The 18,671-nt window shown below is 42.3% G+C and overlaps 1 protein-coding gene and 1 non-coding gene across 2 annotated transcripts; both read left to right on the forward strand.

Moving 5' to 3' along the window:
- The first annotated feature begins 1,114 nt into the window (after positions 1-1,114).
- On the forward strand, positions 1,115-3,745 carry RPL37 (ribosomal protein L37). Its single transcript, XM_043887694.1, has 4 exons — positions 1,115-1,260; positions 1,871-2,006; positions 2,519-2,603; positions 3,628-3,745. The coding sequence occupies exons 1-4, from the start codon at positions 1,258-1,260 to the stop codon at positions 3,695-3,697; spliced, it is 294 nt and encodes a 97-aa protein (XP_043743629.1). The 5' UTR covers positions 1,115-1,257; the 3' UTR covers positions 3,698-3,745.
- LOC122683992 lies at positions 3,466-3,545 on the forward strand. The gene has a single exon (XR_006337898.1). It is a non-coding gene; the product is annotated as a small nucleolar RNA SNORD72 (small nucleolar RNA).
- Positions 3,746-18,671: the final 14,926 nt, after the last annotated feature.

Below are 18,671 nucleotides of genomic sequence, written 5' to 3' on the forward strand. Positions count from 1 at the left end.
ATACTTGAGTGGGTAGCCTATCCTTTCTCCAGCAGATCTTCCCAACCCAGGAATCCAACCAGGGTCTCCTGCATTGCAGGTGGATTGTTTACCAGTTGAGCTATCAGGGAAGCCTAGAAGTTAATTACTTCTGCCAATATTTCACAAGTGTTAGGTCACTAATTGCCTCTTTTAGACAGCACGCGTTTAGGATTGTTTTTCCCTACTAACTCTTAAATGTTTGAGTATTTTACCCTTTTGCAAGGGTGGGGCCTTTCCTCGGAAGAAGGCTGCAATTGAATTAAGTGTTTGTATCAACAAGGTCTGGGAACCAACAATAAAACAACAAAACACTTTAAAGTGTTTTGGACTACACAGGTCCAGGCCCTATCCAAAGCTGTCAAAGCATATTTCCTCACGTTAGTTTACAAAACTTGTTAACAAGTTCCGCCTCTGATTCCTTGTCATAGTAAAATGCGAGATCAAACCATAAGCCTATTATTACAGCTTAAAAAAGCATTTTCTGCCCTTCTTTTCATATTCTGAGCCCAGCTATGTCCTCCTAGCAAGTGAGGATTGTGCTCAGTAGCTTAGTCGCAACCGACTCTTTGCGATCCAATGGACCAGCCCACCAGGTTCCTCTGTCCTTCGGATTTTCTGGGAGCGGGTTGCCACTTTATTCTCCAGGAGAGCCTCATCACCCAGGGACGGAACCCGCGTCTCCTGCACTGGTAGGCAGATTCTTTACCGCGGAGCCTGTGAGGATCAGTCAGTCAAAATCTTCAGGCCGGAGTACAGAGCAACCTGGAGAAGTACACCAGCCCAACCCCCAACCCTACAGAGACGCCGGGAGGGCTGAGCTAGCGCCTGGACGCCAAGCAGGGGAGCCTCTCTACCCATATTTCACATCCCCTAGGAAACCGGAATCCGCAATGTGGCCTTAGCGCTGACAGAACACTCCTAAAGACCGGAGGGAAACAACAGGAGGGTAGGTAGTCGAGTTCCGGTCTAAAAGTTTGCTGCAGGGAAAGGCGAGTCCGGAGGGTATACGCCCAATCCCTTCCCCAGAAAGTTGTGAGTTCCGCTCCGCTGAACTCTCTATTGGCCCTAACCGGCTCCGCGATCCTCCTCTCGAACCCACCCACACTACAGTGACGGACGCTTGAGAGCGGTGCACTGCGCCCCGCCGGAAGTGCTTCCCTGGGCGGAAGCTTTAGAGCGCAATATAGCGGAAGTGCTTTCTCTTCCGGCCTCTTTGGTCTCGGCGGCAGAAGCAAGATGGTGAGTGGTTTCCAGGGGCTCTCGTCATCGGCTTTCATCCTCACCCCCTGAGCTGCGCCTCATGCAATCCGTGGGGGTCTTGGAAGCTTTCGGATAAGAGTAGCCGGTCGGCGGGGAAGGCAGCTTTCAAGAGGCACGAGAATGGGGATGCTGATGTGGGGATGCTGAGCCTGCCGTCGTGGAGCTGCAGCTGCCCCAGGCCCCTTTCTTCTGTCTGACCTTTGGGGAGCCCGCACAGCCCTGCCCGCCAGTGGGAACTGATGGAAGAAGCGTGGCTTGCGGGTATTTGGCTCTGTAAACAAAAGAATAGTTGGCGACAGCCCCTGGGCGGGAGCTCTTAGATTTTGGAGTAAGAGTAGGTAGGAAAACCACGTTACCTGGTCTTTTGCCTTTTATTTTTTTTCATTTCCCTTTTTAATAGTGTAGCAGGTTTCGAAACATGGCAGCTCTTGCAGGGGCTTTAGATGACGTGAAATTCTAATAGTGGTCATCTAAACAGCGTCAGCCCTTGTGATTGTCATTAATTTATATCAGTAGTTACTTTAACCTAAAATGTTGAACATTTGTATAGAAATGACTAGACTTAAACATTTATTCCCTTAACTTGCAGACGAAGGGAACGTCATCGTTTGGAAAGCGTCGGAATAAGACGCACACGCTGTGCCGCCGCTGTGGCTCTAAGGCCTACCACCTTCAGAAGTCGACCTGTGGCAAGTGTGGCTACCCTGCCAAGCGAAAGAGAAAGTGTAAGTTAATGTTTATAAGTGTGCTTTGAGATTGAGAATAGTTTCTTGTTTCATATGTACCTCAGTGGGGCATTACCTTGAACATCATTTGGTTCCTAGCAAAATTGTACGTCTGTATACCACTATGTTGATTAGTTGCTGAGTTGTGTCCCACTCTTGCAACCCCATAATCTTTAGCTTAGTAGGCTTCTCTGTCCAGTGGCTGTCCCAGGCAAGAATACTATAGTTGGTTGCCATTTCCTCTTCCATGTATGGGCTTCCCTTGTGGCTCAGCTGGTATGCTGAGCTTGCAGTGCAGACGTGGGTTCGATCCTTGGGTTGGGAAGATTCCCTGAAGAAGGGAAAAGCTACCCACTCCAGTATTCTGGCCTGGAGAATTCCATGGACTGTGTAAATATACCCATAAAGTGAGTTTAAAGCCAAGGCAGGCGTTTTTAATTATATTGACAGACAATGTGTACTGGGACAACAATATGAATCTTAACCTGAATTTTTTTTTTTTTTTTTTTTAGATAATTGGAGTGCTAAAGCTAAAAGACGAAATACCACCGGGACTGGTCGAATGAGGCACCTAAAAATTGTATACCGCAGATTCAGGTATGGTTTTTATGTTTCAATTATAGGTGGGTCTATGAGCTTTTATAACAGTCGTCTCAACTACCCTGGTGTTTGGGATGAGGTGTTGCTAGGATCCTTTTTCTTCTGCCACTATAACCTTCAGATCATTCTTGAACTTAGGAATCAGTGAGCAGTAGTACGCACTGAATAGGCTGGAGTGCAGTTTGAGGTAGACTCCAGAAAATGATGGCATTTATTCACATACCTACATTTCATTTTTCTGCCAAAGTTTGTCGAGATGATAGTATGTAATTGAGGCCTTCAGTTTTGTGGCTTTGGGCAAGTCTGCTTGCTGTAGAACACTGTTGTACTTAAAGAGAGGCCTTAGAGTTTTAATTTCAGCCCCAACATAGTCTTACAGAGAAACTGCATTTTAGTGGTAGCAGTTGAGGGGTGTAAGGCCTCAATTGAGGTGATTTCTTTGTTGGGGACTGAGGTTGTCCTGTGCAATATAGGATATTTAGCAGAATTTGTGATCTACTCAATTCAAGATCTTCACGTTTTAAAAGACCACAAGACAGTTTGGGGGCTGGAAACAACACACTTAGATGTATTTGTATGCTGGACTGATCTTTGCACTTAAGGCCAATATATAGTAGTATGGGCTTAGGGTTCAGTGGTCTGCTAGTTTGAGTTAAGAGCATGGATTCAAGCTAGTTATAACCTGTGTGTTCCTCAAAAGATACATTTCAAGTAGATGTTAAGTGAGTTAAGATGTAAAGCATAGAACCCATTTTCCCAAAACCTTAGGAATCATAAGTGGTGGGGAAATAACTGATCACTACAACCAAATATGTTGCATTGGCTATTTTGAAGCAGAGGGAAGTAATTAAAATACCACAGCTTATCAGTGATGTTCTAAAAATAAATGTCTGAACTTATGAATTCAATATTGATTTCATCATTTAACTGAGATAAGCTCATAAAAATATATTTTAACAGAGATTGAAATGTATATGTTGACATTGCTGAGGTAACCTTTCTTGTCTCTAACACAATGCAGGCATGGATTCCGTGAAGGAACAACACCTAAACCCAAGCGAGCGGCTGTTGCAGCATCCAGTTCATCCTAAGGATTTCAACAATTAGTCGCGCAATAAATGTTCTGGCTTTTAAAAATATCTGGTGTGCTAAGGTATTTTTAATAGGCTTGTATCAGTGATTTACATAGGTTTGCGAATGCGGCAACTAAAAATCAGGTTTACTTGTTAAGCGGCTGTTTTGGAACACTAACTTTGAACTGGGTTGTGATACTGCTTAAGAGCACCAGGCCTTTACAAGCAGAATTCTAAGATTTCCTTCAAGCAGATGACATTAAGAAGTAACATCTGTGCTACTATACGAATGTACCTCTAAGGTCTTTGTGGAGTGGTTGGCTTTGGATTACTGGTGAGAACATGAAGGACGGGAGTTGAATGAATTCCATTTTGGAAAGGGGGGGTTTTTTTTTTTGGTATTATATTTGATTTACAATGTTGGCGTTAGTTTTTTACAGCAAAGTGATTCAGCTATACATTTTTCTTTTTCGGATTCTCAGGTGATAGTAACTCTTGGCACCCAGCTCATAGGCTGTGTGTGCTTTTTAAGCTGGTCAGCTAAGTGAACAACTAGGTGTGAGTCAACAGTGTAGGGCCATGTGCAAATGCAGTGGGTTGAGTAGAATGTAAAGGAAGGCCAAGTATAAACTCACTTGCAGGCTAGTAGAACTTTTTTAATCTTCATCTAGCTGATCATTGACTTTTCAGGGCTCTGAATTTTTCTGCCTTGCTTTCTGGTGTTTCTGCCAGACAGTTTTTTGAAGTGAAGACAATACTAACTGTTGGACTGGTGAGAGAACAGAACATTAATTAAACAGCGCAAGTGTTGGAGTAACTAGCATAAAATAACAATGTGGCCAAGCTGTGCTGTCCCAACTTGTAACTTCCCATTTTGTTAAGAATTTAACAACTTTAATCTGACCTTGAAGGAGTTTTTATGATCATCACTGCCTCCGCAACCTTACCTTTAAAAGGTGCCCTAGAATGCATTCCAAGATTAATTGCTCCCTTGCTTTTTTTCCTTAGCTCCTAACTCTTTCAGGTCTCAGCTTGCTTCTACAGGAGCCCCAGCTGATCTGAGTCTATATTTGGTTTCCGCCCAATATGTGTGATGTAATATAATGACTCTGTTCTACTTTTGCTGCTGTTTGCCGTTGAGCTGCTAAGTAAGTGTCTCTGACTCGGCAACGCTATGGACTATCCCACCAGGCTCCTCAGTCCATGGGATTTCCCAGGCAAGAATACTGGAGTGGGTTGCCATTTCCTGTGTCTTCTTTGGCAGGCAGATTCTTTACCACTGAACCACCTGGGAAGCCCTATTCTACTTTGTTGTTTTGTCCACTAAATCTAGTCCTACCCTTTGTGACCCCAAGGACTGCAGCACCCTAGGCTTCTCTGTCCTTCACTATCTCAATGGAATTTGCACACTTTTAATTGAGTGGGTGATGCCATCCAACCATACCCCAGGGGTGCATAATAAGAACAAAGTTCCTGTGTCCAGTTGACATTTGATCATGTGATTTTTACTGGTATACCTGTGCTTATTTGTAAGCTGGAGGTCTAACTAACTATGGGCTTCCAACTTAAATAATTGAAGGTGCTTTTACAGTGACTGTAGCCTAGTTACTATGGTGGGTCAAGTATTTGAAATTGCTTTTGACCTATAAAAATAGTAATTTTATTTTGGCTTGAGTACTGAATAATCTGACTTGGTGTTAAGATCTTTCTGAAATCTTGCAGTGTTACTAAAGGTTGATTCCTGGGTGGTGAAGAGGCCCATTAAGATAGGAAATATCCAGGGTGGAATAAATATTAGGCCTTGAGGTAAGTAGGTGCTGACCTGAAGACATGAAATTTCTAAATCCTGGATCAGAAAATAATTGGCACAAGAGGGATTGCATGAGAGATAGACAGTGATGCCTTAAAAAAGGCCTGTGTGTTTATTGAGTATAAGGTGACTTAGTCCTTGTTTGCCAGTGCCTGTGGCCTGACCATTTGGGTTTCAGTGGGAAATTTCTCTGATAAAATGGAAGTTGTAAGACCCAGGGAGAAGCAGTGGGCTAGAGATGGAGCTGGTTAACACATTCATTACAGACAGGTGGGTTCAGTTCATTCAAAACTAATTTGCAGACAGTTCATACCTGGCTTACCTCATTATGTCCTGAGGATCAAAGTTGGTTTGGACAGTGGATCTCCATCTAACAGAAGATGCCTGAGGCCAGTGCCACAACTAAGGGATTTATGTTTCTTGGGCAGGGGGAACTCAGGAGCGGTAAGACCCAGGAATGTATGTTTTGTGTATGTGTTTGACCTTTCAGTCACAGCTACTGTGATTTTGTCAGTTGGAGAAAATATCAGAGGTAGGGGTCTTGGATGTTCTAGGGGGCAAGGAGTTGGCCTTCACTGAGGAATATAACATGGAAGCAACAGGAAGAAATTGTTAGGTGGTGTTGATGTCTGTGGGATACTAGATGTATCTTGGAAGAACCGAGTAAAGCTAGAGGCAGCTGAAGTGGAAAGCTGAAAGCCCAGGCTGGAGATTTGCATTTGGAAATAATGAACATTGAGTTCGTGGGAACGAATTTAGGGATTAGAATGGTGAAGATAATTTAAATGGAGATATAAGGTGATGGTGAAACCTGGTAGGCATTTAAAAATGATGGGAGATGGAAGAAAAGGATTGTTTATTTTTCTCTCTTTAAAAATTCAGTTTCTTGACTCAGTAATGGTTGAAACCATTTGAAAAATACAGAAATGCTAGAAAGAGAAGAGTGTAGAGAGGCACAAGGAAAGGTTTGGAGGGATGTCCTTAGGAGACAAGAGGGATGAGAGTGGTTCATTAATTTGTTCAGCATACATGTGATGAGTGGGAACAAAAACCAACGTGGTTGAAGTTGACTCCAGTCATTGCAGAAATAGCCCAGGACTAGGATAGCATTGAGTCCCACAAACTTAAGTGTCCTGTGGGACTAAGGCCAAGGAGGAAAAGATTTTAAAATTAAAAAAATTTAATGACTTCTGGGTTTGGAAAACTTGGTTCAGTGTTTACTTTCATCAGCCTTGTTTCAATAGAGCATCAGGAATAAAGTCAGAGGTTCAGGGGTGATTGGGCAATAAAGAGTTTAGCTTAAAAAGCACTTTTGGAAGGTTACCTAGTTATTCTGTAGTTCCTTTTCATTTCTATTGATGATACAGTGCTCCTTATGAACCAGATCTATCTAGTGACCTCTGTGTGCCAGGATGGGAGTAGAGGACCCATTAGAAAGGTGGTTAAGATAAATATGGAAATTCTCTAACAGAAGCATAGGTCGGAGACTATGAAACTGAGAAACTAAGAATGAAATCTGGAGCAAAAACTTATGTCTCTGGTAAGGTAAAGGGATGTCTTGTCAAATAACCAATGAAAAAATGGTTCTCAAGTATGTGAGTGGTCTGTAGATTACCACAGGCATGGTATGTGGATTGAGATTTTATTTTTGTGTGTTCGACTCTGCAGTGGAGATATGCCCTGATGCCCCAGGATCTTTTTGTTTGTTTGTTTGTTTGTTTTTTAATTTTTTTATTAGTTGGAGGCTAATTACTTCACAACATTTCAGTGGGTTTTGTCATACATTGATATGAATCAGCCATAGAGTTACACGTATTCCCCATCCCGATCCCCCCTCCCACCTCCCTCTCCACTCGATTCCTCTGGGTCTTCCCAGTGCACCAGGCCCAAGCACTTGTCTCATGCATCCCACCTGGGCTGGTGATCTGTTTCACCATAGATAGTATACATGCTATTCTTTTGAAACATCCCACCCTCACCTTCTCCCACAGAGTTCAAAAGTCTGTTCTGTATTTCTGTGTCTCTTTTTCTGTTTTGCATATAGGGTTATCGTTACCATCTTTCTAAATTCCATATATATGTGTTAGTATGCTGTAATGTTCTTTATCTTTCTGGCTTACTTCACTCTGTATAAGGGGCTCCAGTTTCATCCATCTCATTAGAACTGGTTCAAATGAATTCTTTTTGACGGCTGAGTAATATTCCATGGTGTATATGTACCACAGCTTCCTTATCCATTCATCTGCTGATGGGCATCTAGGTTGCTTCCATGTCCTGGCTATTATAAACAGTGCTGCGATGAACATTGGGGTGCACGTGTCTCTTTCAGATCTGGTTTCCTCAGTGTGTATGCCCAGAAGTGGTATTGCTGGGTCATATGGCAGTTCTATTTCCAGTTTTTTAAGGAATCTCCACACTGTTTTCCATAGTGGCTGTACTAGTTTGCATTCCCACCAACAGTGTAAGAGGGTTCCCTTTTCTCCACACCCTCTCTCTCTTTTTTTTTTTTTTAAGGTTACTCAAAGATAAGAAAAAAGACCCTCCAGTCATGATTAGTTGTAAAAATAGTTTTATTTCTCAAAGAAATTTTCGGTTCTGTGTTGTAGTCAGACTTCAAAGTTGACTTAACCTTATCTTTCAGCTTGGGCCTCTTTTGGGCTGAAGCCTTTGGAGAAGGGGGCATGATCCCTCTGATCTCAGTTTTCTCCCTGCGATCAACGGCTTGAGAGCTGCAGTTTCACTCAGTGGGGTTAAACAGTAGATGAGGGGGGAGTGGCGTTTCCTCTTTCTCTTGACATTTTCTCTACTTCTGTGGGCCCTACAGACAGGATCCCAAGCTCTCCCTCACTCCTGAGTGGCTCACATCTGGTCCACAGGAAGAATTCCCACATTCCTTGAAGTTTCCTAGGTTTAGAACTAGAAAGTAGTAAAACTATTCTGAGAAGGTTGGATTAAATACTTAGAACTCAAATTTCTTTACAAAATGTTTCCCTTACACTCCTTTATATCTTTGATTTGGCTGAGGATTCTAAAAGCTGTGACCAGATGTGAGCCACTTAGGGAGAGTGGATAAACAATAAGATCCTACTGTATAGGATGGGGACCTGTATTCAATATCCTCCAATAAACCATAATGGAAAAGAATATAAAAGGAACATATGTATAACTGAATCACTTTACAGCATAAATTAACATTGTAGACCAGCTCTAGTGTTGGCGACTGTCATGTTCGACTCTGCGATCCCATGGACTGTAGCCCACCAGGCTCTTCTGTCCATGGCTATTGCAGGCAAGAATACCAGAGTGGATTGCCATTTTCTCCTCCAGCTGCAGTTTTAAAAGGCTGTGACCTGGTTCTCGGATACATTTCATGTGTGTGTGTCTGTCTCCACGCTTCGTTACTCCACTGTGTCTGACTCTGCAACCCGTTGGACCGTAGCCCTCCAGGTTCCTCTGTCCATGGGATTCTCCAGGCTAGACTACTGAAGTGGGTTGCCGTTTGCTACTCTAGGGCATCTTCCCAACCCAGGGCTCGAACCTAGGTTACCCGTGACTCCTGCACTGTGGGCAGATTCTTCACCCACTGAGTATGTCTGTTGAGTCACAAGGTTGCAGCACACCAGGCTTCGCTGTCCTTAACCGTCTCCCAGAGTTTGCTCAGATTCATGTCCATTGAGGGGATGATGTCATCCATCTCATCCTCTCTCACCTCCTGCCCTCAATCTTGCTCATTATCAGCGTCTTTTCCAGTGAGTTGGCTCTTGTAGCTCAGTTGGTAAAGAATCCGCCTGCAGTGCAGGAGACCCGGGTTCAATCCCTGGGTTGGGAAGATCCCCTGGAGAAGGAAATGGCAACCCACTCTAGTATCCTTGCCTGGAAAATCCCATGGACAGAGGAGCCTGGTGGGCTACAGTCCATGGGATCGCAGAGTCGAACATGACAGTCACCAACACTAGAGCTGGTCTACAATGTTAATTTATGCTGTAAAGTGATGGGGTCCATGGGGTCGCAACGAGTTGGGCATGACTGAACGAGTAACACTTAACATCAGGTGGCCAAAGTATTCAAGCTTCAGCATCACTCCTGCCAATGAATATACAGGGTTGATTTCCTTTAGGATTGACTGGTTTGATCTTGCAGTCCAAGGGACTCAGGAGTCTTTCCAGCACCACAATTCGAAAGCATCAGTTCTTCAGTGCTCAGCCTTCTTTATGGTCCAACTCCTATCCATACATGGTGGTGGTGCAGTTGCTAAGTCATATCTGACTCTTACAACCCGGTAGACTACAACCTGTGAGGCTCCTCTGGTCCATGGGATTGTCCAGGCAAGAATACTGGAGTGGGTTGCCAGTTCCTCCTCCAGGGGATCTTCCCAACCAAGAGTTTGAATGAGTCTCCTGCATTGCAGGCAGATTCTCTTCTGACTAAGCTATGAGGGAAGAGGCATAGCTTTTGACTATGCCCGACCTTTGTTAGCAAACTGATGTGTTTGCTTTTTATTTTTAATTAACTTATTTTTTTGTGTGTTTGCTTTTTAATACGCTGTCTAGGTTTGTTGTAGCTTTCCTTCCAAGGAGCAAGCATCTTCTCTGTCTGATTTGATACCTTCCCGCCCACTGAGAGCCCTAACCATTGGACTGCCAGGGTACTCACAGCCCTAATCTTAAATGTTAATTTGTATAGTTCTGGAAAAGACATCTATCTAGCACATGTAAGTGTGTGATTTGCCCTCAGAAAATGTTTAAAATGATCTGAACCTATGTAGAGTTACTATGTGGAGATAATTAAGTCCTTTAGGGGAAAGATCTTTTTTAAAAAAAAACAGCTAAGGACTCCTGGTGATGCAGTGAATAGGCATTCGTTTGCCAATGCAGAGGACATGGGTTTGATCCCTAGTCAGGAGATTACACATGTTGCAGGCAACGAAAGCCCGTGAGCCCTAGAGCCTGTGCTCTACAAAAGAAGCTACTGCAATGAGAAGCCTGTGCACCGCAACAAAGTCCCAGCGTGACTAAAAAAATTTTTTTTAACTGAAGGTGTTGGAGAAAGGTCTAGCTCCTTTAAGGTAGAGCAGGTGGAAGAGGTGATGGAGGAGGAAGCAAATGGATGCCATGGAAAGGGCACAGAGCAGAAACTTCATGGTCCCTGTGTTGCAGGGGAACAGCCCTCAGAGAAGTAGCTCCCCAGGGCAGGAGAGACAGGAAGCAGGAAGCCTCAGAGGGAAGTACTGTCCAATTAGGGATGACTGGAGAGAAGCCTCTGGGAACAGACGCCTCTGAGGGAGCACAGCTTGATGCTCTGCGTTTAGAGTTGCAAGAGGCTTGAAATGGTGTAATTAAATTTCCTTATTTTAGAGAGGAACAAACTAAGGCATAGATATTTATTGTAGATATATATATATATTTTTGGTAATAAGGCTTCTGACAACTGAATGTTGGAATGCACTGCTTTAATTATTACATTGTACAATGTAAGGTTCCTTTTGTAGAAATTTGTCTTTGTTAAATACAACCCTAATTCATCTATAGCCTAGACATGGAAACAGTGCTAATCATACATCATATAGTACAGAGATCTAAGATACCATTCACATACATGACTTTGGCACTGGATTCTCTTTAAAGGTAATAGCAAGCCATTTTCTGGTCATCTTAGAGCAAATCTGCCCTTTTCTGATTCCTCCTCTCCCCGAAAGAAAGTCCTATGAGAATATACTATGGAGTAAAATCCTCAATGGTTTAAAATTTTTGAACAGTTTTAAATTTTGGATAAATTTCATATTCTTCAGAGACAGCTTTTCAAACCTGCATAGGTGAACTCTAGGCAGATTTTATCACACTGTGCCTTCTAGTATTTTTCAATTACTTGGCATTTAGATCAGTTATAAAATTTAGTTGTAGATGCAAGCGTAGACAGGAATTTAGTATTTGCAAAATAAAAACCAGCTATTGCTCAAAACATGGTAATTATAAATACCAGAAATAACATGTAGTGAATAAAATACAAGCATCCAATTAAAATAGCTGGTATATCAGTGATGGCTCAATTAGGAGACAGAAGTCACATAGTAAACTTGAACAGGAAAAGATTAAGGTAATAAGGGACTGGTAAGGAAAAACTGAAGTGAACTCTATAGAAAGAGCAGAGAGAAGCAGCAGTCACTTCCCCTAGAGCTGACAGAGCACCCAAGGAAGAGGCCTCCCACCCCCGGATTGAGAGCCAGATGTTGGAGAAGGTGCAGCATAGTTCACTGGATGTTGGAATGTCTTGTTTCTGGGACTTGCTGGGAAGCCACCAGAGGCATGACGCTGGGGAAGTCATTCCTGAGGATGTGCCTTGCCTAACAATGTTTTGAAGCTGCCTGAAGGGAAAGCTTCTGGAAAGCTTTTTGTAAAAGTCAACTATAATGTACATAATCCAATAAGTCACTTAGCGCACTCTCCATATTAAAACTTCAGAGTCAAGTAATCTAGAAGCATTTCAATAAAAACAAAATATACTAGAGTTAGGGCTTCTGTGATGGCTCAGACGGTAAAGAATCTGCTTACAATGCAGGAGACCTGGGTTCCATCCCTGATTCAGGAAGATCCCCTGGAGAAGGGAATGGCTACCCACTCCAGTATTCTTGTCTGGAGAATTCCATGGACAGCGGAGCCTGGCAGACTACAGTCCATGGGGTTACTAAAGTTAGAACAAATTCCTGATATAAAAAACTCCCAATCCCAAATAAAATCAACTTAATTTTTTAAATTAAACACTATACATTTCATGATGTACTTGAATTTAATTGTATTTCATTTTACATAAGAGAAATAATAGATATAAATGAGAATTAGTAATTTCACATAATAATCACATGTAAGAAATAATATTCTTTACTAAAAAATAATCAGGTCTTTAACTCTTATGTAGTTCATTAGTTATTAAAGAATCCACCAAAGCTATATAACAGCTCAGTTCTTTGGAGTACATCCTCAATACATTTAACGTAACTTAGTAAATTTCTACCATATTAAGATTCTTTTAGAAAGTATAAAATATCTCAAAATATTTGGGGACTTCCCTGATGGTCCAGTGCTTAAGAATCTGCCTTCCAATGCAGGGGATGAAGGATTGATTCCTGGTCTGGGAACTAAGATTCCACATGCCTTGGACACACACAACTAGAGAGAAATCCAAGGGCTGCAGAGAAAGATCACGTGTGTCACAACGAAGACCTCAATGCAGCCAAATAAAGTATTTTAAAAGTATCTCAAAATATTTGAAGAAAAATATTTTAAGGTGGAGACCAATATACTTTACATTTTTAAAATAGCTTCTATTTTCCTGTTTCAAAAGCATTTAAGGGTGACAAAAAGATATAGGTGAACCTTAGTGGAAATTGCTAAGGGCAAGAGCCAGTTTGAAAATACTACATGCTATATGAGTCCAATTATATGATATTCTGAAAAAGAAAATCATAGAGACAGGAAAAAGAACGGTTGAATGTGTGAAGTAACAAGACAATTTTTAGGGTACTGAAACTATCTGTATGATATGGTAATAGTGGATAAAAAAAAATAGTGGATACATGACACTGTTAAAACCCACAAAAATTTGTAGCACAGAGTGAACCTTTTTTAAAAAAATATTTATGGACTACACTGGGTCTTCCTTGCTCACGACTTTCTCCAGTTGCAGAAAGCAGGGCTACTCTTCACTGAGATGCACGGGCTTCTCATTCTGGGCCACTTCTCTCGTTGCAGAGCAGGGGCTCTAGGGTATGCAGGCTTAGTTGTCCCGCTGCGTGTGGGACCTTCCCAGAGCAGGGATCAAACCCGTGTCCCCTGCATTGGCAGGCGGATTCTTTTTTCGGCTTGCTAGGTCTTCGCTGCTGCACAGGTGTTCTCTGGTTGCCGACAGCGGGGGCCACTCTGTAACTGCAGTGCGCGAGCTGCTGCTTATGGCGGCTTCTCCTGTTGCAGGGCACAGGCTGTGGGGCACATGGGCTTCAGTAGTTGCAGCACACAGCCTCAGGAGTTGCAGCTCCAGGGCTCTGGAGCACGGGCTCAATAGTTGTGGCACATGGGCTTTGTTGCCCTGCAGCATGTGAGATCTTCCCAGTTCAAGGATGGAACCTGTGTCTCCTGCCTTGGCAGGCAGATTCTTAACCACTGGACCACCCGGAAAGTCCCAGAGTGAATGTTAATGTACGCAGATTTACTTGGGAAGTTGTAGTATATGACCTAATATTAAGGGTCAATATTATGTATTGCCTTAATAGTCATGTTTATCACTTGGTAAAACTCGGAGGGCCTAGAATGGCTTGGCTGTATGTCCTTCTCAGTCTTCCCATAAATTAGTTCCTCTAGCGAAATCTCTAGCTTTCCTTATTGAAGGGACCAGGCACAGTCAGTGCTAGTCCCTGAAAAGTGGGTTTCAGTTCCCTGCCAACTTGTGGAATTATTCAACCCATATTCAAATCAAATAATCATATTCTTCACAGGAACGGGGGGCGGGGGCACAGCGCCCTCTTGGTACCACAAATCTGCCTCCCATAGCCTCTTGTTGTTTCTTCTCTTCTTGAGTGTGACTTCCCTGTGACCCTGAGTGGTATTGTGGTATCTATGGCTACAAGTATATATGACCACAGACTGATGTTGATATCATCTGTCCTGTGTCAGGAGTTGCTTGCCTACTCCTATAATAGCCCTAGGGAGGGAACTCCTCTCTCACCAACAGGGTGAATTGGAGGCAATTAATAGGGGAACCTGAGGATGGAATGCAGATTGTGACAACATAATCTATGTGTATTATACACATATGAAACCACCTCACTGAAGAGGGTGAAAGAAATAGGTGATTATCTAAGGAAACGGTAAGGTTCAAAATTACCATCTGGAAGGGACTTCCCTGGTGGTCCAGGGGCTAAGACTTGAAAATGAGTGAAGTCTATAAAACTAAAGACAAAATGAACTGCACACAAGCACTGGATTCAATTGATAAAATTGTTATCCACAGGGGTAAGGTTAATAATTCTGACACTTCCATAAATGTGAACTCAAACTGAGCAATTAGGTAAATGGATATTAGAAAATGAAAGCTAGGTTTCTCAGTGTTGGAGCAGGAGTTTACAGATAAGCAAAGGGAAAGGCTAGAATAATCTATGCAGCAACAAATTAAGAGTTGTTTGTATGGATCAGTATGAAGTCATGTTTAGCTTAATATAGATAGGGGTGATTCTACACAGAGAAATAGAGATATGGGTATATTTATTAGTTAGAATACACACATATATTTCTTTGCTCTGTCAGTTGAGAGAGTCTCAATTCAGTCACTCAGTCATGTCCGACTCTTTGCGACCCCATGGACTATAGCATGCCAGGCCTCCCTGTCCATCGCCTGCTCCCAGAGTTTACCCAAACTCCAGAAGCAATTATACTCCAAACAGCAAATTTTGGTTTCTAATATCACTCTCCAATAAAAGTAACAAGGACACCTTCAAGAAATGACTGATCCTAGGACCAGGACAGGACAAGTTGAGCAGCTTGTAGTGTCAAAGTGACAAAAAAAGAATAAAAACTACATTGATGGAGGCATATTAAAGGGATACAGGAGCCAATTAAAAGGGCACCCAATAACCAAAGCTGGAACAATCTGAGCAATGAAATGAAGGTGTATCAGATTATAACTTGGTGTATAAAAAATAAATATTCATGAGTCCATACTACTATAAGCAAATGAAACATCCTCCCCACCCCAAAAAATGCATGCTTAGCCGGCCTGTGAGCTGTTGCCTAAAAAGTTAGGGTCTGGTAACCACAGGGTCCTTGTTTCCTGGGACATCACTCCAGCTGTCCTCTTTCTCTGCCTTTCCACTTAAATACTGAATCAATTTTTCAAGAATGCTGTTTTGAAGGAGACCAAATTACTAGTATAAATAGCCCAATTATTAACCTATTCAAGGCATCCACCTGTCATCAACCCCTTTTATTACCAAACTTAGTAAAAACAAATCTTAACAGTGACCAGAAACAGTCCAGTGATTTCTCTCTCTGATAGTATCAGCTGATCCAAGGGCACAGTTTAGATGATCAGTCTACTCTTCATGCAATGATCCAGGCCATTATTTCCCTTAACTGATAAGAACAGGGCAGCAAAGAGTTTGGAGTTACATTGTTTTGGTGAATGACTATTCTTTGTGCTACTGATCATGGAAAGATCCACATGCCTGATACTCAGTGAATCAACTGAGTGGTGGGCAGGGCTGACATCTTTTTATTAAAAGTAAGGAACCCATCCAGGACTAAGCAAGCACAGTTACCTAGAGATAGACCGAGGGGGTCCTTGTGAACAGTACCAAGATTTTCTCTAGAAAACAGCTCTGGGCCTATTTCAACACGGGTGATTGAAGGTTAAAATTCATCATCGAGAGGGGGTTGCAAACATTTTAACCTAAAAATATTTCAAACCAGGAATTGGGAATCATCTACCCTAGATAAACAGGGGGACAATTATCCACAAACAATTTTAATCACTAATTTCCTGGAGAATGTCTAATTTTATGACTATTTTTTCCTTATTTCTTTCACAGGCTCATATTGCTTCTGGATCTTCTTAAGTATTCATGTTTTCTAAGTAAGTGTCCTGTCCTTGGGTCCCTTAACTCCACAACTTGGAGAGATCGTGCCCAAATTCCCTGCCCTACTCTGCCATTTGTTTGATGAGGACACCCAATCTGTATCTCTAGACTGACCTTTCTTTGGGCTGCTGCTGCTGCTGCTAGGTCACTTCAGTCGTGTCCAACTCTGTGCGACCCCATAGATGGCAGCCCACCAGGCTCCTCCATCCATGGGAGAATCCCTGGGATTCTCCAAGCAAGAACACTGGAGTGGGTTGCCATTTCCTTCTCCAATGCATGAAAGTGAAAAGTGAAAGTGAAGTCGCTCAGTCGTGTCCTACTCTTAATGACCCCATGGACTGCAGCCTACCAGGCTCCTCCATCAATGGGACTTTCCAGGCAAGAGTACTGGGGTGGGCTAGTGGACCTGTGTTACCAGTATATTTCTGGATACCTTTTGTGACTATCTCTCAGATGCCTTGATGTTAGAGACAGAATTTATTGTTTCCGTTGAACCTCCATTCCCCACCCACTTGTGAACCTCTCCAGAAACCTGGGAGGTTAGTGTGGACTCTCTGTACCTTGCTAATTGCATATCTAAATAGGTCTTGAGTTTTTCCTTTACATATATGGTGCCCGTGTTATCATTTTCTCACTAGATGATTGCAAGTCTCATTTTACCACACTTTCGTCTTGCTCTTCTGCAGTCTATCTTCCATACTAATGGCAGAGTCAAAAACTTTTTTTCCTAATGGTTGATTTTTTTTCCGACTCTTAATACGTGCTTGAGGTTTAAAGCCAAAAAGAGTACATAGGGCAAAGTTTGCACTTTGCACCTGACTCTAAGTCACCCAGTTTGCCTTCCTGGGCAAACTTTGCACCCAAAGCTATCAATTCCTTTGGTAAAGAATGTATTTATTTCTCAAATGCATCTACTTTGAGACTTCCCGGTGGTCCAGTGGTTGGGACTCTGCACTTCCACTGCAGGTGGCAGGAGAACTAAGATCCTGAATAGCACCCTGTGCAGCCAAAAATAAATAAAATGCATCTGCGTCACATCTTCCCTTGGCTCACCACTGTCTGTAAGAAAATGGTGACATTGCGAAGCACAGTCCCTCAGGATTTTGTCCTATTTCTCATTCCTTTTAGCCATTCCCTCTATCAATCCAGATTTTGTCCCCTGTAAACATTTTTCTTCTCTAAAAAGTCTTAAGGCTTCCTTCCCTCTTTGATTTTGCATATCCTCTTTCTCTCACCAGGGTTGCCTTCTCCAAGTTCTTTCATTCCCATGCCACCTTTTTTTTTTTTTTTTTGAGTACAGAGTACCACCTCTTAATGCTGCTCTAAATATATTCAAGTTCAAAAGACTGTGAACCTCCACAGATAAAGGTTATACCCTCCTCTCACGAAGCCCTTTTAGGACCATATATATGTGTGTGTGTGTGTGTATGTGTGTGTATATATCTATATTATATATATATAAATATAAAATTATAGCACCTGTCACACTGCTTGGCCATTTTAAAAGCAGTATTGTAGGTTCCTTTGTTTTCTGAGTCCTCAGAGTCAATTTGCCTAATACCTAGTTGTTGTTTAACAAATAATGAATATTAGTTACAGTGTAACTGCAATTAAGGAAATATCAGGCTGTATTAATAGCACAGTACTGGAAACTTTCAGTTCTGGCCACCATGTGTACAGATAGACACTAAGGAAGAGCTCTGTCTCCCTGACAGTACAGTGTAAAATGTATTAAGAGGAGGTGGAAAGAATACACAGAAGAACTATCCAAAAAAGATCTTCATGACCCAGATAACCATGATGGTGTGATCACTCACCTAGAGCCAGACATCCTGGAATGAGAAGTCAAGTGGGCCTTAGGAAGCATCACTGTGAACAAAGCTAGGGGAGGTGATGGAATTCCAGTTGAGCTATTTCAAGTCCTAAAAGATGAGGCTGTGAAAGTGCTGCACTCAATATGCCAGCAAATTTGGAAAACTCAGCAGTGGCCACAGGACTGGAAAAGGTCAGTTTCCGTTCCAATCCCAAAGAAAGGCAATGCCAAAGAATGTTCAAACTGCTGCACAATTGCACTCATCTCACATGCTAGCAAAGTAATGCTCAAAATTCTCCAAGTCCGGCTTCAACAGTACATAAACTCTGAACTTCCAGATGTCCAAACTGGTTTTAGAAAAGGTAAAAGAACCAGAGATCAAATTGCCAACATCTGCTGGATCATCGAAAAAGCAAAAGAGTTCCAGAAAAACATCTACTTTTGCTTTATTGACTATGCCAAAGCCTTTAACTTCATGGATCACAACAAACTGTGGAAAACTCTTAAAGAGATGGGAATATCAGACCATCTTACCTGCCTCCTGAGAAATCTGTATGCAGGTCAAGAAGCGACAAGAACTGGACATGGGACAACAGACTGGTTCCAATCGGGAAAGGAGTAAATCAAGGCTGTATATTGTCACCCTGGTTATTTAACTCATATGCAGAGTACATCATGCTAAATGCCAGGCTGGATGAAGCACAAGCTGGAATCAAGATTGCCAGGAGAAATATCAATAACCTCAGAT

Source organism: Cervus elaphus, chromosome 25 (assembly GCF_910594005.1).
Source record: "Cervus elaphus chromosome 25, mCerEla1.1, whole genome shotgun sequence".
Classification (NCBI taxonomy): Eukaryota; Metazoa; Chordata; class Mammalia; order Artiodactyla; family Cervidae; genus Cervus; species Cervus elaphus.

Coding starts and splice junctions, on each gene's coding strand:
- RPL37 (XM_043887694.1), top strand. Junction 2,007..2,518: donor TGCCAAGCGAAAGAGAAAGT/GTAAGTTAATGT, acceptor TTTTTTTTTTAG/ATAATTGGAGTGCTAAAGCT. Junction 2,604..3,627: donor ATTGTATACCGCAGATTCAG/GTATGGTTTTTA, acceptor AACACAATGCAG/GCATGGATTCCGTGAAGGAA.